The sequence below is a fragment of the Vulpes lagopus genome, chromosome 13 (assembly GCF_018345385.1).
Source record: "Vulpes lagopus strain Blue_001 chromosome 13, ASM1834538v1, whole genome shotgun sequence".
Classification (NCBI taxonomy): domain Eukaryota; kingdom Metazoa; phylum Chordata; class Mammalia; order Carnivora; family Canidae; genus Vulpes; species Vulpes lagopus.
In genome coordinates, this window is record NC_054836.1 from 17,299,275 (window position 1) to 17,322,061 (window position 22,787).

At 38.1% G+C, this 22,787-nt stretch overlaps 2 protein-coding genes across 9 annotated transcripts in view; one reads left to right on the forward strand and one right to left on the reverse strand.

Annotated features, from left to right (window-relative positions):
* The first annotated feature begins 1,307 nt into the window (after nucleotides 1-1,307).
* Nucleotides 1,308-22,787, forward strand: part of AKAP9 (A-kinase anchoring protein 9) — a 157,312-nt gene continuing 135,832 nt past the window's right edge. For 6 of the 8 annotated variants that reach the window (XM_041728305.1, XM_041728306.1, XM_041728304.1 and 3 more), the window contains exon 1: nucleotides 1,884-2,266. In XM_041728305.1, the coding sequence (XP_041584239.1) occupies nucleotides 2,219-2,266 (48 nt within the window). In that variant the 5' untranslated portion in view covers nucleotides 1,884-2,218. Of the gene's footprint in view, nucleotides 1,609-1,883; nucleotides 2,267-22,787 lie in introns of those variants that run through there. The other 2 variants (XM_041728301.1, XM_041728308.1) reach the window with 2 other exon arrangements.
* Nucleotides 20,964-21,593, reverse strand: LOC121474931 (meiotic nuclear division protein 1 homolog). Its single transcript, XM_041728095.1, has one exon. The coding sequence runs from the start codon at nucleotides 21,243-21,245 to the stop codon at nucleotides 20,964-20,966; it is 282 nt and encodes a 93-aa protein (XP_041584029.1). The 5' UTR covers nucleotides 21,246-21,593.

Genomic DNA, 22,787 nt, shown 5'->3' on the forward strand with positions numbered 1-22,787 from the left:
ACATAATCCCTCAATCCAGGCAGTATTTAAATCACTGCAATATTAGAACACCTGGTTGTAGTCCTAGTTTGACTCTTAGCTTGGCGAATGACTAAATCACTTCTCCGTTTACTGGCTTCTTTTATTCCTATGGTAAGATATCTAATCTCATCTATTGCCCAATTTAGTTTAATAGGTCAGTATATACTTGATGTTACAAATGGTACAAATATGTATGCATTGTGGTGTTTGAGAGTAAAAAGTCTTTTTTAAATCTAAGAATTTATAAATCAGGGACGCCTGGGTGCTTCAGCGGTTGGGCATCTGCCTTCGGCTCAGGGAATGATCCCAGGATCTGGGATCAAGTTCCACCATGAGCTCCTTGCAGAGGGCCTGCTTCTCCCTCTGCCTGTGTCTCTGCCTTTCTCTCTCCTTTTCTCTCTCTCTCTCTAGTGAATAAATAAAATCTTAAAAAACAACAACAACAAAGAATTTATAAATCAGAGCTGTTTAAACCTAGTCTTCTGGTGACGGGCACTGAGGAGGGCACTTGATGGGATGAGCACTGGGTGTTATACTATACGTTGGCAAATTGAATTTAAATTTAAAAAAAATTAACCTATTCTTCTGGTTGTGGTAGACTTTAGATTGTTAATCTTTTTATTTTTCAACACTATTTTCACTAGCACCCCTTCTATGATTGATTTTATAGCTTATTTTAGTTCACACCTGCCAGTGTTTTAGTCCAACCTAGCTCAAAACAGAGAACCATGATCAGCCTGAGTAATCAACCTGAGACATTAACATGTGTAGCTCACCTCAAAAAATGGATTTGAGAAAAAAAAAAAAAGAAAAAGAAAAATAAATGGATTTGAGAGTAAAAGGGTGGGGAGAAAAAAAGGAAGTATTTAGGGAAGAGATGAAAGTTATTAAAATGGCTCAATTCAATCTAACAAGTTTTATCGGGTGCAAAACTATGCTAGTCATTTTAGTAATGCCAAAATAAGCAAGACAGTCTGCCATCAGGGAATCTGGCGTATGAGGTGAAGAAGTGGTGCATAAATTACTAAAGTATCATGCAGAGTACATAAAGGAAATACAAGGAGAGGGGGAACAAGTACCATTAATCAAGGACATTTTTAACATGTCAGAGGCAGTCACATATCTTAACGACCCCTCCAAAACTTCCAGGTAAGCTGAGGGAGGCTAGGTAAGTTGTTCAAGGTCATCCAAGCTAGAGAGCGTACACTGGCTTTTGTCCCCAACCCACGTTCCGAAGCCTAGGCTCCTTTCAGGACGTCACTAAGAGGGGGGTCAAGGAGTGGAAAGGGAGTAAGCCGTGCCTGGATACTCCTAGCTGCGGTGGGGGAACAAAGAGACCAGGGAAGCCGCTGGGGCGGCGTGTGAGGTGGGCCTTGAAGGGTGGACCGGAGACTGGGCGGGCCCGTGTGGGGAGGAGGGCGGGACGTTCAGCCGCAGAAGTAAGGGGAGCGGCTGGCACATCTCCCAATTCTTCGACCGGAGGAGTCGGTCCGGGCTGGGACACTAACGTCCGGTGGGTCGTTTCCTCTCCGCCCCACCCCAGGCTTTTCCTTGGGGCTTTTCATCGGTCACCGGCCTCGCCGTTAGGTATACATTATTTCCGTAACCGGAAAAATCTCAATGTTTTAAAAGCGACCACCGAGTCCCTGGCACGGTGGGCGGAATCCTGCCGGCGCCCCTGGCACACCCCCTCCCTCCCGGCCCCTCAGCCAGGCCGCCGCCACCTGGCGGGCGTTCGTCCCCCGGGAAGGGCGCTCACCCCCGCGGGCTTTGCGCCTGCGGCCGCCGGGGCGGAGCGGGGGCCGAGCGGGGGCCGAGGGGGCCGGGCCGGGGCAGCCCCGGCGGGGGCGGCGCGGGGCGGCGCGGGGCGGGGCGGGGCGGCGCGGCAGGCGCACCTGCCCGGAGCGGCGGGGCGGCCGGCGGCTGCGCGGACCGACGTGCCCCCCTCCTTCCACTCCCGCCTTGCCGTGTGTTTACGTGGAGACGAAGATGGCGGCGGCGGTGACGGCGTTCCCCGGGCGGCGGAGGGCGGTCAGCCAGTGAGCGCGGAGACTGGTTCCACGCCGGGCGGGGGGGGCGCCGGCCCGGCCCTGCTCCCGAAGCGGCGGGGCTTGCTGTCCCACCTCGCTCTGCATCGACCTTCCGTTTTTACCCCGGACCCACTCCCTGTCTTCCCCCAGCCTTCCCGTCAGAGGCCATGGAGGACGAGGAGAGACGGAGGAAGCTGGAGGCCGGCAAAGCGAAGGTAAGACACCCGGAGGCCGCTGGGGCCCGCGGGGGGAGGCGGTGGCCGGAGAGGGGCGGAGAGGGCCTGGGAAGCCGAGGTCGCCGCAGCCCCGGCTCGCTGCCCGGCCGGGAGGTGCCGCAGGACCCGAATTTCCCCTTTGCGCTCTTCTCCTTTTCCCAGCTGAAAACGCTTGGTGTGACCACCTAGCGGGTGAGACTTCCGTGATGATTGGGTGGTGTGGCTTCTCCCTGGTGAATGCCCAGATGAGACCCTGCCCTTCCTGCCTTGCCGTAAGCTGGGATTCACTGCCTCTCACCCTCCAGCCTTTCAGTGTTTGAGGGAGCTCTCGCCTAGCGCGGGCGTTGTGCTTTTCAGGGTGGGGACCGAGGGCTCTTTATTGGGGGCGGTTTGTGCGTCGGTCACCACTTAGCCTTCGGGGGCACGCTGGCACTCGTGGGGACGTGATGGGCCTGTGACAGCTGCCTTAGCGGCGGCCTCCGTGTGCCACAAGTGCCAGCGCTGGAGTTGGCGCCGGGGCGTTTGTGGAGACACGGCTTTCCGTGCCGGCGTTCGCAGGTCTTTGTCATGGCTCGCGCTCCTGGGTCGTGTGGAGCCGTAGTGCAGTCCGAACCCAGCTGCGGGGGCGAAAGGTACCACGTTCCAAGCAACGCCCACTCGATTCCTGCTTTCAGTGATCGAATCGTTATGTACGTTCCAGGGAGTCCGTATCGTATGTCTGCGTGAAAGAAAGAAAGAAAGAAAGAAAAAAAAACCTGTGAAGCAAAGGATACCTGACTATAAACAGATACTCCTCACCGACCTTCGTGAAAAATTTGATAGACAAGACCTAAATTAAATAGCATATTTAAGAATTACATATTCGAGTCTGTCTTCTAGCTGGTCTCAAAGCCCCCCCCCCCAATCCTCCGTTATGACGACGTTATCTTTTATAGATTATATACCGTCTCATTAGAGATAATTGTTAACAGTCATACTTGGACCACAATTAAATTATAATATAGTTAATTGTTGTTGTTGTTTTCTTCCTCTCTTTTCCTTCCTCCAAATAAATAAAAGGGACAGGGGTCCATGATTTCAGTAATCATTGAAGGGCTATACTGCGGAGATGCGGTAGTAGATGCTCGACCCAAGTTTCTTAGATGAGTATGCATATAACCCAGCTTCGTATTTCTGAAATACAGTTGGCTTTCCCGTAAGTTCCTTCTATCTGAGATCAAAGCTTGAGAGCTTTTATGTTACCAGGTAGATTATTACTTTAAAATCTGTAAGTGGAGGAAAAGGGGAATCAAGATATCTTAAGAAGCCCAGAGTTGCTTACATTTCTGCAACCTGAAAGTCTGAGCAAGCTCTGAATCCAAAAAGGTGGATAAAGTGTGTGCCTCCTTTGGAGGCATTGATGTTCTAATTAGACATTTCGTTAATTCAAAGTTTGGATTGCCTGCCCCCAGAATTATCTTCCTAAAGATATGTACAAAGTAGTCCTACAAAATATTCTTTGCTTTGGACAACACGTATAACAGGATTTATTTAAATTGATTTGGCCAAAAAAAAAATTCTAGTTTGTGTGTGTGTCTGTCCTTCAGTACTCTGCTTATGGAGTGAAAATCTTTTTCCTTTAATAGTCACTTATATTGTAGAGGATTATTGTCTTCTGGAGTTGAGCCCAGTTTTTCTAGTGAGAAATAATCTGTCAGATCTATAAGGCAAGATTTCTTTGCTGGAACATTAGCTGTACAATATAAAAACACTGGAAACAAGGAGAGAATTAGAATCATTGTTTTCAGATCATGTGAATGCATCGGAATATTATGCAGCCATTAAGATTGATGGCCAATAAAAATATGAAAAATAGAATGAAAACAGCATCATCAAAATTAGTGTATTTATTATTGTTTTAACTTGTGTGCTTTTAGATTAGGACTTAAAAATTTTGTAATGTAAAGTCATTCAGCAAGCCTATATTGAACTCCTGTTTTATACCAACAGTTGGAAATTTAGAGATGGTGACAGTCTCTGTTCTCGAGTTGCTCACAGTTTAGTGGGAGAGACAGACACTGGGTAATGTGCACAGTGAGAGAAGAGGTACAGGAGGATTTGGGGTGAATTTTTCATTTGTAAAAGTGTGTTAAATGCTGCCACCTTGCTTTTTAAGACTACAGAAAAGGCTCTTGATATTAATGCAGCCAGTCATGGTACCTACCCCATAGTAGGTACTCAAATATTTGCTTAATGAGTGAATGAGTAGAATGACTATGAGTCGTTCATAGGTACTACTTTATTAGAATGTTGTAATTTAATAGCAGTAATTCTCTTAATTGGAAGTCTGTTATTGATGGCATCAGAAATCACTTACACTGATGATTTCTAAAGCTTATTTAGAAACTTGGCTTTCTGAATGTCTTGTTTATTCACTGAACTTAAATATTGTATTTGATAATATAATTTTATGAACCATAGCTTTTTAATTTTTCTCTTGGTGCTTGGTAAGCTGATCACTGAAAAATTTGCTGTATGTATTTAGATCTTATAAATGATTATTGTTTTTAAGGTTTGTATGCAGCATAGTATATAAAATAGCAACAAAAATTGCAATGATAGAATAAATTCTGGTACATGTGGCCATTAAAATAATGCTATAAAGATTTTTTCAATTGGAAAAATGTCCATAAATAATGCCAGGTTAATAAGAATGTTACCATATAAAGTCTATGTACATACCTATATATATATGAAGACACTGGAAAAAAAAATGCACTAAGATGTAAATGATGGTTATCTCTGGGTGGTGGGTTATTGGCAATTTTAATTTTCTTTACACTTTTAGTATTTTCCAGATTCTCTACAGCATTTTTTAGGATCAGTAAAAATGTTTAAATGCTATTTTTAAATACAGTAAAAGCTTATCAAATAGAGTATGATGAAGAACTCATTACTGTATGGTTATTATAGAGAATTTAAAAAAATGAAGTACAAAAAAGGTAGGTTTTCTAAGGGCTCTCACTTTGGTGTACTCCTGCAACTGTAATTCGTATTCCAGTGTTGCTTGTGTTCCATAGTTGGGAGGCTGAATTATTAGACTTGCATGGACTTCCTTTCTGTTTTGTAGTTCTTTTTTCCTTGCTGTTCTCATTGCCGTGGTCATGTTCGTCTTGCCTTACTCCATCTCCTCTGACTCTTTTGCTAATTTGTTTTAGATTGCTGTAACTGGAGAACTTAGTGAATTTGATAGGATGGTTTATAAAAATCAGAGCCAGTGGAGTGCAGTGAGTGGGCTTTAGGACAGTTCAGTTTCTCTACTTGTTGGTTTTTTGGTTGCAGTTGAGTCCTCAGCTACTTCCTCAGTGTTAATGTAGCAAGAAGCCTGACCCAAGGAGATGGTAAATATTTTCAGAGCTGGACTAACCCCATTTACGAGGTGCTGATGGGGATGGGACTACACAGACTGGCTTTGTGTTAAACTACTTTAAATGACTTCATTCTTTTCCAAGTGAAATTATTTACACTTATATAAAGAAAGTATTTTAATATTAGTGAACAAAATTAGAAAACAGTTGGGTAATTAGTATTATTAATCACTGTTATTACTCCTGTAAATTCACATTGGGTATACTTAACATTTTATTCAACATTCTATTCATGTACCAGAATTCAGTAAAACCAAAGTTTTGCACCAGCCATCCAGCATTGTATATAATTGGCATTATTTGTTGAATAATTAAGATTTTTGCCTATTGCATTCAGTAAGTATTTATTGTATGATTTTTATTTAATGAGCATTTTCTGTTTGAAAAGTAGTGCCATTTGTATGCAAAAAAGGACAGGGCTCTATGCAAGCTCTGTGTTAGGTTATTGATAGCTGAACTTTTTAATTACTGTTTCCACTGAATAGACAAAGTTACTTCTGCTGCAAAATTGTTCCTTGCTTAATTCAGATACATTGCTCCACCACTAAGCAAATTGCTCTTCATCCTTGTTTCTTTAAAACTTTCTAGTTTTTTCTTTTTTGAATAAGTACAATCCGGGAATCAATAGTTGCATGCTCTGCCACTGAGCCAGCCAGGCACCCCCCAAACTTTCTAGTTTTTTATTCTTATATGTGACATAATACTTAGCTTTCAAAGTGGATACAGCAGTTTGATACCTTCATCATCATTTTTTTTCCATCATCATTTATTGTAACAGTTGTGTATTGTCTCTGACTTAAAAACTAATTCATGAACTTTAGGCTTTATTGAAAAAAACAAAACAAAACATGGTTTTTAGATTATGAGCTTTAAGAGGGGTAATATAGAGGAAAGAATGAGCAGAATAGGCTTCTTAAAGTGTATAATGAACAAAAGTTTCTACGGCAAATCCAAGAAATGGCAGGAAATGGGTGAAAGAGCCATAAGATCCAATGAAGAGAGATTTAACAAAGAGGTCTATGGTGTCTTGTCAGTGAAACTGAAAGTTGAATGAGCACCTGGAAGAGAGGAAGTGACAAAGATAGGATATATCCAAGTAACTAGAATATGACAAGATTGGGTAAGAATTCTTTTTAAACAAAAACGCCTCTTATTTTTATATGTGAAGCTTGTAGGAAGAGCTCAACTATGACAGTAAAATAATCTATTATAGGCTACTAATTATTGAAATGTAAGTAAATTTCTAATATGGAACTAGAAAAAGTTCTCTGGTAAATTAAACATTAAATGATAAGGAACATCACATTTCTTTAAGATTCCACTAAAATTGAAATTAGTCATCTTATTTCATTGGTTAACAGCTGTTTAAAAGTTTTAATTTGGAAAAACTTCAGATTTTATAAAGGTTGTTTTGCATCTGGGGTATATATATGTGTGTGTGTGTGTGTGTGTGTGTGTGTGTGTGTGTGTGTGAATTTATAATACAACTATTTGGCATACTTTTAGAAAAGGCACTAGGACTTCGGAGACATTTATTTGCTTATTTGTTCAGCTGACATTTTTGAACGCCTACGACTGCAACTATGGACTTTTACTTAGCAAGCATGTATTTAAATTACCACAAATTCTGTGCATTATTGTCTATGAGAATAATCCTATTGCAGGACATGAATCTCAACAGGTGTTTTGGAGAATAAATGAGATAGTGATTAAGAACTTTTCAAGTTCTGGTGCTACATGTTAAAAAGCTATGATTTTTTTAAAATTGAGATGAAATTCACATAACAAAAATAAACGTATAAAAATGAATAATTCAGTGGCATTTAGTAAATACATAGTTTGCAACCATCAGTTCCATCTAGTTTCAAACATTCTTATCATCCCAGAACAAAACCCTGTACATTAAGCAGATACTCTTAATTCCTTCCTTCCCCCAGTCCCCAGCAACCACCAGTCTTTCTGTTTGATGTACCTACTTCAGATATTTCTTAAAAATGGAATCCTATAATATTTGACCCTTATTGTCTGACTTTTTTCACTTAGTATAATGTTTTCAAGGTTCATCCATTTTGTAACATGCATCCATACTTCATTCCCTTTTATGGCTGAATAATAATCCATTATAGCACTTATTACATTCTGTTTATTCATTCACTGGCAGGCATTTGAGTTTTTCCCATTATTTGGCTATTATGAATAGCACTGCTATGAACATTCATATATATATGTGTGTGTGTGTATATTTGAATACCTGTTTTCTTTCTCTTGGGAATATACCTAGCAGTGGAATTGCTGGATCATAAGGTAATTCTGTGGTTTTTTGAAGAACTGCCAAACTGGTTTTCCACAGCAGCTGTACCATTTTACATGTCTACCAGCAGTGTATGAAGATTCTAGTTTCTCTGTATAACCACCAATATTTGTTGTTTTCTGTTTTTAAATTTTTTTTTTTTATTGTAGCTGTTCAGGTGTGTGGAAAGTGGTATCTCACATGTTTTAACTTGCGATTTCCTAATGACAGAGATGTTGAACATCTTTTCATGTATTTTTGGGCCATTTGTCTTCTTTGGAGAAATGTCTATTCAAGTCCTTTGCCCATTTTCTAATTGGATTGTTGCCAGTTGTTATATTAGTTATTATTATTTATCATATGCATTTTTTCTACATACAGAGAAAGAATACTTGTGCATGGGCAGATGGGAGAGAGGCAGAGAGAACCACACATTCCACACATTCACACATTCAGATAACCACAGGATTATCTTTCATCTTGTTTGTTTTTTTTTTTTTTTGAGACTTCTGGGCTCTTCCAAAATTTAAACTGTTGCTTTGAATAATAGGTTCTTAGTAAATTGATTAGAGCATGATGCTAAAGTTTGATTTCTGTGTGGGCCATTGAGTCATTCCATTCCATGGCCAGCTGTTTTACAAGTGCATGCAGTTGGTCTGGGGGCACCTGTTGGGTTTTTGGCTTGATCATTACCAATCCATTTTTGTTGTGAGAACAAAATAACCCAGTCTTGTTCAGTAACAAAAAGGCCTATCCTTTTCATATGTGAACATAATCGATTACCAGTATTTCACTAGTATAACATATTTTTGTTGTCCTGTTGACTTCCCTTTTACTTATTATAGTGTTTTTGTGGTCGTAGGCACCAAAATAAGGACACTCAATGCTCATCTTGCATGCTGCATAAAGTTTTGGTTGATTTGCACATGGATTTAACACTATTCATTATCTAGAATAAGTTATTTATTTAAATCTATAGATTCTTTTGTATCATGAAAAATTCCTTTATCCTCTGTTCATGAACAGTATCATGTCTGTTTCAAGTTGCTATCAGGGTTGTGATTGTTATACTGTTCATTTAGATTTTTGTGTGGTCCAAACAATTTTCTGTAAGTCCTTTTTTCCTCCCGTTTGAGGGATCTTTTCTTAAAGCCCCCGAAGTCACCAATTTGACTCGTAAGAACTACACTAAACTTTACTACTCAAAACCCTAGTCTGTAAGATTTCAGTTTGTAAATTTTATTGATTGAATAGGTTCCCTGGTTTACAGATCTCTGAAAAACAGTAAAAAAAAAATCTAGAATCACTTTCTTGCTCTCCCTTTTTTCCTTCTCTTTATACCAAACACACTTCAAAATTCCTTGTTCACTAAGAATCATTTATTGTGAGCTCTGTGATTATGCTGTATTTATTTCTTAGGAGTCTCACTTTTATTCAAGTTGATATTGTCTTATTGTTTCCCCAGGGAAAATAGATAGGGTTAGGGACCAGTTATAACTAAAAATACTTGTTCTCTATTTATCAAAATTCAAATTTAACTTATGAAAGTAAATGAGGGAGATCCATGGGATTGCAGTGTGCTTAGGGGCAGTCATCCCAGTGAGTTACCACACCATTTATGGTCTGTTGACTGTGTATACATATGTTGATTTCTTTTATTTTTTATTTTTTATTATTTTTTACTTTTTAAAAAATTTTTTTAGCCCATATGTTGATTTCTTAAGTCAAATAATTAAGTACATGCTCTAAAGGGCAAAGTCATAGAACATATATAAAAACTGCATTAGCAAATATCTGCTGGAAGTTTATGAAATACCGGATTTTGTAATGTTATTTTTTTAGGGACACCTGGCTGGCTCAGTGGTCGAGCATCTGCCTTAAGCTTGGCGTGATCCTGGGATCTGGGATCCAGTCCTGCATTGGGCTCCCTGCAGGGAGCCTGCTTCTCCCTCTGCCTGTGTCTCTGTTTCTTTTTCTCTGTGTGTCTCTCATGAATAAATAAATAAATCTTTAAAAAAAAAAAAAGAAACTTTTTTATTCTTAGACAACTTAAAGATATTGGAAGTATTTCCAGTACTTTTATGTAAAATCTTTTACACTTACCAAATTAATGTTTAAATTTTGATTTGCATAAATTTCTTTTATAATGAAAATACATGTCTGAACATTTTTACTCAGTGATTTCCCTTTAATACGAAAACTCACTTTTCCACTTCAACCAATAGCAATTTTTATAATAGAGATTGAAAAGAGGAGAAGATTCATTTGGGATATATATATTTATATGTGTATACCCACACATATTTATATATTTTTTAGTTGAGTATATATTTTAAATTCTAAGGGTAAATCCAGTATAAGTAATTTTAGTAGGCCTTAGGGTTTTATATATATATATTTATTTATTAGAGTGAGAGAGAGCAGAGTGAGCAAGAGAGAACATGAGTGGGGGTGGGCAGAGGGAGAGGGAGAAGCGGGCTCCCTGCTCATGGGGGCTCAATCCGAGAACTCTGAAATCATGGCCTGAGCTGAAGGTAGACTTTTAACTGCGCCATCCAGGCACCCCCGCAGGTCTCAGGGTTGTAATCTCAAGACAGGAAAGTCTGTATGCAGTCTTGTTTTCCTTTAGGATTTGAATTTAAGCATTTTTAAGGTTCTAGAGTTCTTTTTTATCTCAATGCCATCATATTTCAGAGGCCAAGTAGGTTATACATATTCAGAAAGCATCTCAGCTGAAAACCAAAGTCCTTTTAAGTATTTTGCAATTGCTTTCCTATATCCTGCAAACTCATAACCCAATCCCATTAATTTTTTTAATTCAGAATTTGTTTTGGGGCTCCTGAGTGGCTCAGTCAGTTAAGTGTCTGCCTTTCTGGCTCAGGTCATGATCCTAGGGTCCTGGTGTCAAGCCCCTCAAGGGGCTCCCCGCTCAGTGGGGAGCCTGCTTCTCCTTTTCCCTCTGCCAGTCCCCCTGCTTGTGGTCTCTTGCTTGCTCTCAAATAAATAAATAAAATGTGTTTTAAAAAATATCTGTTTTATATTTAGCCTTTTTCTTTCCATTCTAATACCATTCACTACCCAGTAAAATCAGGCCCACTTTACCTCATCTTCTATTTGGTTTCCCTGGCACTCTCCTTTACTTTTTTGGATCCAACCAGTCATCACATTTTGCTGATTTTACCTCCTAAATATTTCTTGATTTATTCCCATTTCTGTTCCTATTTCGTTATCTCTCACTTGGACGATGGAAGTTTGACAGTGGAATAAAGAATATGAATTCAATAGTAATAGTAGCTACCAGTTATTGAGCACTTTCTAATGCAAGGCATTATGCTAAGGGTTATATTTATTAGCTCATTTAATCCTTACAGCTGTTCTAAGAGCTGAGGATACTGTTGCTATCCCTATTTTATAGGTGGGAAAACTGGAGACGTTAAGTAATTTGCACAGAGTCATAGTGACAGAGCAGGGGTTTAAATCCAGTCTGTCCAGGGACACCTGGGTGGCTCAGTTGGTTAAGCATCTGCCTTTGACTCAGGTCATTATCCCAGAGTCCTAGGATCGAGCTGCTCAGGGGAGAGCCTGCTTCTCCCTCTCCCTCTGCTGCTCTCACTGCTTGTGGTGTATGCTACGTGATTTTTCCAAGTTGTTGTTATGAAAAGCAATATAATTGTAGTGGTTATGAGCTCAGACTAGACCAGATCATCTAGGATCAAATCATGGCACTGCCATTTTTTTAGCTTTGTGACATTACGCAAGTTCCTTAACTATTCTGTGCCTCTGCTCTCCATTTGGAAGATGAGAATAATAACAGTACCTGCCTTGGGGTTCTGAGAATTCAGCTAATACTTATAAAGTACTTAGAGGGCAGCCTGGGTGGCTCAGCTGTTTAGTGCTGCCTTTAGCCCAGGGTGTGATCGTGGAGACCCGGATCAAGTCCCACGTCAGGCTCCTGGTGTGGAGCCTGCTTCTCCCTCTGCCTGTGTCTCTGCCTCTCTGTCTGTCTCTCTCATGAATCAATAAATAAAATCTTAAAAATAAAAGTACTTAGAATATTGTCAGACTATGAGAAGTGTTCAAGAAGTATTAGCCATCATCATTATCCTTCTCATGCTGGAGCATAGAAGATTAAGGTATATAGCAGAAAATTAGATTGGAGAAATAGACTGGGATCAGATAATGAGAAGCCATAGGTGTTATTTAAAGTAGTATGGATTTTATCCTAAAAGTAGCAGAAAACTGTTAAAAGAATGTATATTTGATATGTTTAACCTCTGAAGAGGTTATTCCTTCCAAAAAATATATCCCGTAGTCAGGTAGATATGCTACCACCAGGTGGCACTTCTGTTATTACTATATAGATGAAGCAGTAAAACCATTTTTTAAAAATTATAAAATATTGATTTGATTAATATAGCTAAATGTAAATGCAAATATCCTAATTCTAGTAGGACTTTTTTCTTTCTTTTTTTAAACATTTATCTATTTGAGAAAGAGAGAGCTCACAGGAGTGTACAAGCAGGGGAAAGGGACAGAGGGAGACAGAAAAGGAGAATCTCTAGCAGACTCCCTGCTGAGTGAGGAGCCCACCATGGGGCTTGATTCTGCAACCTTGAGATGGTGACCTGAAGTGAAAAACTAGATGCGTAACTGACTGAGGCACCCAGGCATCCTGGGCTTTTTTATTTTCAAAAACCTAAGATTATTTAAGGAAGGAGAGAAAATAGAGAGTTATTATTATAAAGATAGATTTCAAAGGAAGGTAAATGAAATATAATTGGGCCTTCTTATGGGAACCTGGAAAGGTATTTGGAATCAGTGCTGTTCTCTACATCATCTCTTATCTTTCATAATATCTGATATTCCCCTTTTTGCAGGTCAGCTTCCTTTGCCTGTACATCAGTTTACACATGACCAAAAATTATGAGATGAATTCCCAAGTCTGTCCTATTTAATGAGGTTGTTTCTCAACTATATACTTAAAAAAAAAAAAGAAAAGCAGGGGGGAGAAGACTTATTTAAGTAGTGGGAGCCTGTCTCTTCATAGAATAAGCATCTAGCCTAGTGATTCCCAAACTTTTTTGCACAACAGAAGCACCTAGGAAGCTTCAAACAATTTTGAATCCTAAGTCATACTCCAGCTCAAAATCAGAGTGTCTGGGGTAGAGTCAGAACTTTTTTTTTTTGAGAGAGCAATTGAATGTGGGAGTGTGGGTGGGGCAGAGGGAGTCCATGACCCTGAAACCCTGAAATCATGACCTGAGCCGAAATCAAGAGTCAGACGCCCAACCAACTGAACCACCCAAACACCTCTGGACTCACTATTTTTTTTAAAAATATTTATTTATTTAAGAGAGAGTAGGGGGAGGGGCATAGGGAGAGAATCTCAAGCGGACTCCTGAGCCAGAGGTCATGGTGCTCGATCTCACAACCCTGAGATCATGACCTGAGCTGAAACCAAGAGTCAGATTCTTAACTGACTGAGCCACCCAGGCACCCCGAAACTCACTATTTTTTAAAGATCCTCAGTATGTAGTAGTGTTTCAGATCCAGTAACATCACTGTGTGATTGTGCAACACTGAGTGATTATACATGAACATGCATATGCCATCTACTTTCCTTGGTGTGCAACTGAAGAAGTAGGGATGATACATGTCAGCAAGAAAACTGGCTATGTTAGATATAGGGAAAAGTATTTGAGTCTGCAACATGACTAGCAGGTTTATAAGGTGAATTTTACATTATGGTTGATTTTAGGAATATTTGTAGATTGATTTTATTTATTTATTTATTTAAAGATTTTATGTATTTATTCATGAGAGATGAGAGGGAGAGGCAGAGACACAGGCAGAGGGAGAAGCGGGCTCCATGCAGGGAGCCTGATGTGGGACTCGATCCTGGGTCTCCAGGATCTGGCCCTGGACTGAAGGCGGTGCTAAACCACTGAGCCACCCGGGCTGCCCTATTTATAGATTTATATGATTATTATATCATACACTGATTTTAGAATCCTGCATGTAAGATGCATCTCCCCTCTGTTATCTTTCTTTCTTTCTTTTTTTTTTATTATTTATTCATGATAGTCATAGAGAGAGGAGAGAGAGGCAGAGACACAGGCAGAGGGAGAAGCGGGCTCCATGCCAGGAGCCCGACGTGGGACTCGATCCCGGGACTCCGGGTTGCACCCTGGGCCAAAGGCAGGCGCTAAACCACTGAGCCACCCAGGGATCCCCTCTCTTATCTTTCTGGACATCTTTCTTGCCTCCTTGTTCCCTAATTCCAGGAGAAGAATTGAATTGACTTGCTTCTTTTCTCAAACTAGAGTGGCAGAAGAGACCTGGGTGTCATAGAAGGTAGGAGCCCTGGCTAATTTCTTCAGAAGAAGTTCTGCATACTTTAAAAATACCTAAATTAATTGTGATTCATCTACAAAAGAATAAATATAAAATGTATAGATAAGGGGCACCTGGGTGGCTCAGTTAGATGTCCATGTCTTGATTTCAGGGTTGTGAGTTCAAGTCCACACCCAGTGTGGAGTCTGCTTAAGAAAAATGTATAGTTTTTTTGTATAGTCTACAAGAATTACCTTTATACTTGCTACCCAGCTTAAGAAATAGGCACATTCAGATACATTTGAAAATCTAATTCCAGGGATGCCTGGGTGGCTTGGTGGTTGAGCGTCCGCCTTTGGCTCAGGATGTGATCCCGGAGACCTGGGATCGAGTCCCACATCGGGCTCCCTGCTTGGAGCCTGCTTCTTCCTCTGCCTGTGTCTCTGTCTCTCTCCCTGTCTCTCATAAATAAATAAATAAATAAAATCTTAAAGAAAGAAAAGAAAATCTAATTCCATCTCCTCCCCCTTGCCACTTCAGGTAACTACAGTTCTGAATTTTATCATAGCTTTGCTTTTCTGTATCACATATATATACAGAAACTTTACTGGTTTTCCTGGTTTTGAAGTTCAAAACTTAATCATGTTGTAAGCAGTCTTTAGTGATTTGCTTTATGTTCAGTGTTATGTAGAGAATGTTCACTTCTGCATAGTTATTCCATTATTGGAATTTTCCCTTAGTATCTTTGGCATTGGGTTGTCCAGGTTTCTTTTTGCTATTACAAACATTGCTGCTGAGTTAACTTTTGTCCATCTTCTGATGCACAGCACATGCCAAGGGCTAGATGTGTGCAGATTGTGATCTCAAGGCCTGTCAGTTCTTGGGGAATAGTGACTCTGTTAGGAAAGGAAGCAGGAAGAATAAATGAAGCCAAAAGCAAACTATTACTTTTGTAATATATATAATTATATACCTCATTATATCACATAAATGATCTTGGACAGATATTCTTTAGAGCTGTTATGGACACTGGAAAGCTGACAGGATGGGCCTTTGACTAGATGTAGTAGTTCTTCCATTATTAAATTGAGAATTCCTGCAAAAAGAAGGTACATATATCAGAAGGAATAGTAGTCTATAACCTATGGCTTATAAAGGAAACCTCAAGTGATAAACTGGCTTGTATTTATGTTGCTAAGAGAGATCATATCTTTTACAGATATACCTTGGTTTAAGGATTCTCCTTGGTAAAAGATGTACACTGCTTTTATTTACTTATAAAGAGATTAGGCTTTGCAATATGCAGAGACTATATAAAATTTGGACATAGTCCATTCTTCTCACTGTTTAAGTAACTGAGGTGACAGTGAAATGCAAGAGGCAGGTGGCATGTGCACAGTGAAGATGTGATGACCTGTCAGTGTTGGCAGTTACACTTACAAGGTTTGGTGATGGTGTCTGGTGAGGCTGATGAAAGTGCCTGGGTCCCAGGACAGCATATTCCTGGGCTCTGCCTTCTCTGTTTTTTAGAATGAGATTTGTGTTCGAATGAGATTTGTGTAGTTGTATTTTGTCATTTAAAAAAATGGTGATATTAATTTACAAGCCCATAGTAGTCTTACTAGCGAATATTGTTTACAGATCTGAGGGGGAGGGACACTGAAGATTTTTCAAAGAAGAAAACAATCACCCATAGTCTCAAGTCTCAACCCACAAGTAATCACTGTTTGTGGATTCTTTGTTTCTGTGTAAGTTTTTAAACTTAACTGGAATCATATTCTATGCAGTTTGGGCCTCATATTCCCCTGACTTTATGTTGAGAGCATTTTCTCACATTAAAATTTTTTGGGGAAACATTATTTTTGACAGTTACATTGTATGGTTGTGCAACAATGTAATCATGGGCCTCGTATACCATCTTTAAGGAAAAAATTCATATTAAATAATCTCTACACCTAGTGTGGGACTCGAACTCACAACCCCGAGATAAGAGTCACATGCTTTTCTGACTGAGCCAGCCAGGTTACCCCATCCTTTTTTTTTTTTAAGAAACTGCAGATGTTCTAAAGTTCTGAGGAATACTGCCTAAAATTATTGTTTAGTGATACCTCTTTTTTTTTTTTAATTTTTTATTGGAGTTCTAGTGATACCTCTTTTTATAAAAAATATCTTTTTTTATTCAACAAATATTCATTTGAGAACCTATGCACAAGCACTCTTCTAGACTTAAGAGTATTATGTAGGCTTTGATTTTGATTAAGAATCCATGCCCTCGGGACACCTGGGTGGCTCGGTGGTTTGGCATCTGCCTTTGGCCCGGGGTGTGATCCTGGAGTCCCAGGATCGAGTCTTGTGTCAGGCTCCCTGCATGGAGCCTGCTTCTCCCTCTGCCTCTGCCTCTCTCTGTGTGTCTCTGTGTCTCTCATGAATAGATAAATAAAATCAACAACAACAACAAAAAGAGAATCCCTGCCCTCCTGGAGCTTACTGTCTGGTTATTTGTTCTGAAATAAATTGACTTCATATAATCAGTAACATGAGTCTAGAACAGTATTTTGATAATTTTACATACTTATATTTGTTCTAAATACAAGAGTCATTCTTTTTATTCTGCATCTGTCATCTTTTTTTGTTTGGGGTCATTTGGTAATAGATACTGTTTTTTGAATTGTTTTTCAGGCAGTGGTTTTTGTTTGATGTTTAAAAGAGGAAGTGGGGAGGGGCAGCGGGAAAGGGAAGGGGAGAGTCCCAAGAAGGCTCCACACCCAGTACGGAGCCCAACACTGGGCTTAATCCCACAACCCTGAGATCATGACCTGGGCTGAAACCAAGAGCCAGACGCTTAACCAACTGAGTCACCAGGAGCCCTTCCAGCAATGTTTTTGGTTTTTTTTTTTAAGACTCTTATAATGTAAAATTCTAGCTTCTCCTTCTTTATAAGTGAGAGTAGGAAGAGGAGAAGGGATAGGGAACAATTGAAAAAATTCTTCCAGAGAGCCCTTAAAACTGGAAGAAATCTTTATTTTTTTAAATTTGTTTGAGAGAGAGAGAGCATGCACACATGCATGTGTGAGTGGGGTGGGGGAGAGGGACAGGGAAAGAGAATGCAAGCAGACTCCCCGCTGAGCATGGGGCCTAATGCGAGCTCAGTCTCATGATCCTGAGATCATGACCTGAGCTGAAATCAGCAGTTGGACACGTAACTGAGCCACCCAGGTGCCCCAAAACTTGAGAGAATCTTAAAACGTCCTTCGAATCTACCTTTTCATTGTACAATTGAAGAAATTGGGTTCTGCTGAGGTCAAGTGGCTTGTCCAGTGTCCTAAAGCTAGCTTATTATACTCTCTTCAGATGTAGCAATCCAGTACTCTATTACATGTAATCTGTATTCTTTTTGAAATATTATTTTCATTCAACAAATATTTGTGCCTACTATGTGCCATACAACGAAATGTATTAAAATATTCAAAATTAAAATGATTCCTTAGACTGCAGAATCTGTTTTCTTCTTAGACATGAAGGTGTTACAAAACTAACAAAAAATCTATATTGAATGAGATTATAGAGTAAATAAAAATATAAATAAAACTTGATGGCTCAGTAATATAAAGTTCTGAGGTCTTTTCCCTATCTGATATTTTTGAGGCTATTTGGCATTATTATCTTCCAAGAGTTTGTGATACTGTTCGAAAATATGCTTCAGAGCATCCTTAAAATGTTGCTTTTGTCTTCTTTGCTTTTCAGTTGCCCTACATACAAATTGTCTTTGAGTCAACTGTTATAATCTTCTTTTTGTTTCCATAGTTAGGCCCCTGGAATTTTGTTGTAATAGTTTGTACAGCATTCTTGTGCAGCATTCATTAAGGAATATTAAAAAGGTTTAAAGACAGCACTGACAAGTACACATAGTTAACATAATTAGAATTAATTAGGATTTCTTAAATTTTCTACAGCGAAAACATAGAGAATGGCTCAATTGATTACAGCTGTTTTTGGAAACTGGAGAGACTAGATAACATTTTAAAAATATTTTATCTCTTTTGGATTTGTGTGTGTATATTGTGTGTTTTCCCATCAGTTTTGTCAAAAAAGTATTTGTTGGTTTGGTGATTTCTTATATTCATGCCTTTAAACTTAGTGTTCTAGGATTTGAAGTATAATAACAAATGAGGGGATAGAAGGAACTCAGTGCATGGAACATAAATTGATATAATAGAAAAAAATGAATTTGGAGTCAGGTGATCTTGTTCTATTTTGCCGCTTCACTGATTATGATCTTAGGCAAATAAGATTTCAGCTTCCACGTTCTTTTTTCTAGTAGGATACTTCCTGACGTCTTCTGACATCCCCAACCAGATTTAGTCTTTACGTTGTAGGCTTTCTTTTGTACCTAAATGTTATCGTCAAAGCACTTTTTATTTCTTGAAATGATATATTTCTGTTTTTATCTATATTTGTTTAATTTGTTCTTCTTACCTGGATTACAAATCAGAGGAATATGGTTTGTATCTGTTTGATTCATTACTTCCTATACCATCTGTACTGCCGTTAGCACAGTGCTGGATACATGATAGGCAGTTAGTAAATATTTTTAAAATAAATAAACTACTTAATACCTGTCACATGCCAACATATTTCCTTCACAGATAAAAACTCAAGAACCACATTTCCAATAGAAAGCCACCTTTGAGAAAATCAGGATAGGTGAAAATCAGGAAGCTCCCATACCACCTACTTAAAGATATATAGGAGTACTTTTATTTGTGAAATTGTATGCTAACTTTTATCTTACTTGCTTCTCACAACTCAGTGGAGTAATAGACTGGCCTTAACTAAAAGATCCTACTAGTAGGACAGTGCATTTTGATTCATGTTTAGCACAATGCCTGGCACGTAGTTAACACTCAGTGAACGCTTGATAAACAGGTTACAATTCATAGTTTTTTTTTAAGGGACACTATAAAAACTTGGCATGTTTTTATATAGCTCTTTTAAGTTCTTTATTTTACTGAGGTTGATTACTTACAAAGTTTTAAGTATTGAACTTGGGGAATAAATTATCAGTCATTTTTGTTTAGTAGTATATTCATGTGCTGGTCAGAGTGAGATATTTGTTTGAGATCTGAATCAGTTTTGAAAGACAAGTGTATATGGACATGATATCTTTCCAGTAAATCTTGCAACTATTTCTGTGCCTACATATGTTAACGTTTTTATAATTGGCTTCCAAATGACAAACACAGATGGCCATAGTCTGAATTTTCAGCATGTTTTAGAATAAATGTTTTCCCAGTAATTTAAAGTGTATCATTTCAATATCAGATGATTACCTAATTGAGTAGTTTCTGATTTTTGTTTTTCTGCTCACTTGCCACTTTTCAGATTTAAAATAAAAATAGTCTAGATAGGTATAAGAAATCAGACTTATGGTATGATCTTACTCCTCTCATACTTTTATGAAATGGAATTCTTGCTGAAAAGCTGTTGTGGAAATTATATATTGATTTTTAAAATCAAAGTATAATTAACATGTAGCATTTATATTAGTTTCAGGTGTACAATATAATGATTCAACAATTTTATACATTTCTTATTGGTCATCAGGATAAGTGTATTCTCACTTGCCTTTATCTGTTTCACCCATCTCTTGTCTCTACCTCCCCTCTACAGTTTCATCTCTGTATTTGAGTGTCTTTTTATGTTTGTTTTGTTTTTTAAATTCCAAAGACAAGTGAAATTATGTTATTTGTCTTAGTCTGACTTACTGTGTTTAGTATAATGCCCTCCAAGTCTTCCCACATTGTCTCAAATGGCATGATCTCTCTCTCTTTCTTTTAAGAGGTAGAGAGACGGAGGGAGGGGCAGAGGGAGAGAGAGAATCCTAAGCAGACTCTGAACCCAGTGTGGAGCCTGACTCAGACTTGATCCCATGACCCTGAGACATGACTTGAGCTAAAATCAAGTTAGACACCCAACCAGCTAAGCCAGTGGCACAATCTTGTTTTTTTATGGCCGTATAATATTCCATTGTCTATATATAGCACAATTTCCTTATCCATTTGTCTATCAGTGAACTCTTAGGTTGCTTCCATATCTTGCTTATAGTAAATAATACTACAATAAACATGGGGGTGTAAATATCTTTTTAAATTCATGTTTTCATTTTCTTTGAGTAAATATAGTGGAAGTACTGGATTATATGGTAATGCTATTTTTAATTTTTTGAGGAATCTCCATACTGTCTCACAATGGCTGCATCAATACACACTCCCAGCAGCCACCCAAAAGGGTTTTCATTTTCTCCACATCCTCAGCAACACTTATTTCTTGTGTTTTTGATTTTAGTCATTCTGACAAGGAGTAGAGTGATAGCTCAGTGTGGTTTTGATTTGTATTTCCTTGATGATGAGTGTAGCTTTTTATGCATCTGTTAGCCATCTATGTCTTCTTTGGAGAAATATTTTTTTTAACACATATTTTGTATAATAAATGTATTATGTACTATATTTTTTTTTTTGTACTATATTCTCAAAATAAAGCAAGCTAGGGAAAAGAAAATGTTAAGACAATCATTAAGAAGAAGAAGAAACATTTACAGTATTATATGTATTGAAAAAAACCCATGTATAAGTGGACTCATGCAATTCAAACTCATGTTTTTAAAGGGTCAATTGTATTTGCGATCTCTCTGTGCCTTCCCATCCATCTTGCTGTAACTCTGAGATTCCAGAACCTCCAACTTGCGTTTCCTCGAATGAAGAGCTTTACTTGGAAAAGCCCAGTAATAATTAGATGTTCCAATCCTTTCACAGTCAACCATACCATCATCAACTAAGCTCTGAAGGACTTCTTTCACTGACATAGCGGTAATGCCTTTCTCTTTGGGAGCAATCTTCTCCATGTCTTTTAACTGAAACACATCTTTCGTCTCAAAAAATATTTCCATCATACGGGCTATTCAGAACCTCTGTTAATTTTTTAGTCAGATTGGTTTTTTTTCATGTGGAGTTGCATAGTTCTTTATAATTTTTATGAAACAGAACTCTTGCTAAAAAGCTATTTTGGGCATTATTTTTGAGAATTAGGTGTCTGGTTTTGTTTTGTTTTGCCTGATGGAGGAAGAGATGGTGAGAGGGATTATTTTTTGTTTAAAATCATTTAATTGCTGATTTTAATTCTAAGATCATGAAACTTTTCTACATAGTAGAATTAGATATGCCTGTTATATCATACTTGCCTTGTTTATGGAACAGTGCTTAAAATGTTTTTTTGGTGGTGACTTTTCTGTAAAAGATAAGGTTTTTTTTTTTTCCACTCAACATGTATTCTTTTAGTACTGTTCCGGACTTTAAATATATAGCAATGAATGAAACAAAAGTCTTTATTTTCATACTGTTTACCTTCTGATTAATTGTTCTGAAAAAATAGTATAACTTTGTATAATCAGTAAAAGGCCTAAAACAGTGTCTAGTAATTTTATGTTCTGAGAAAGTGATTTGCTCTAAACATTGTAATAAAACCATTCTATCTTTTTCAAAATTTTTATTTATTTAAGTAATCTCTATTCCCAATGGGGAATTTGAACTCACGACCCCAAGATCAACAAGAGTTTCATGCTCCTCTGACTGAGCCAGCCAGATGCCCCAGGAACCCTTCTACTTTTTATTCTCTATTAATAACTTTTTCATTTTGTTTCATTTAGTAATGAATGCTTTAGAGGTGTTTATTTAAAAATCAAACTTTTAAAAATACAGTTTTAGTTTTCTCCTTTTTTACATATTTGTACATATAAATATATGTACAATATAATCTAACAAGTTGAAATTTTAAACAGAATATTCATCTTTGTACAAATATGTACATATATTGTACATATAAGTACATGTACATATTTGTACATATAAATATATGTACAATATAATCTAACAAGTTGAAATTTTAAACAGAATATTCATCTTTGTCTTTATATTCTCTGCTATCTGGGTATGTTTTCTAACACAGACAACATGGAATTTTAAGAAGTTTCTGAAGTTGAACTTACATATCAAGAATGTTACTATTATTAATATTTTTCTTGGTTTTACGTCCTCCGTGAGGGATCTTTTTAAATGATGTGCCTAGACTTTTCATTCTATTTACAGATAATATGTAATAGTGTTTCAGTTGGTTTATTTTTAAGAATGAATTTACTGTCCTCCAAAGTAGTTTAAATGCATTCCAGCAGCTTAATAATGTACAAATAGAGGCAACTGGTCTTACATCTGTTCCTTAAGGCAGACATAAAGTAGGGTAACAGGCCAGTTGCTAAATAAATGGGAAAAGTTTTTAATGTGATATATTTTACATTCTACAGGATCAGCAATTGATTAGATATTTCTGACTTGTGAGTTAGATGTCTTTAAGTGATCACTACTACATAGCTGAATCCTTTTTTTCACCTGCAACAGACAAAATAAATATAAAATATGCTGTGTTATTCTATAAGCTCTGG

What these genes read in the sequence shown, in the direction of transcription:
- LOC121474931 (XM_041728095.1), bottom strand. Translation starts at nt 21,245, where the DNA reads ATGATGGAAATATTTTTTGAGACGAAAGATGTGTTTCAGTTAAAAGAC.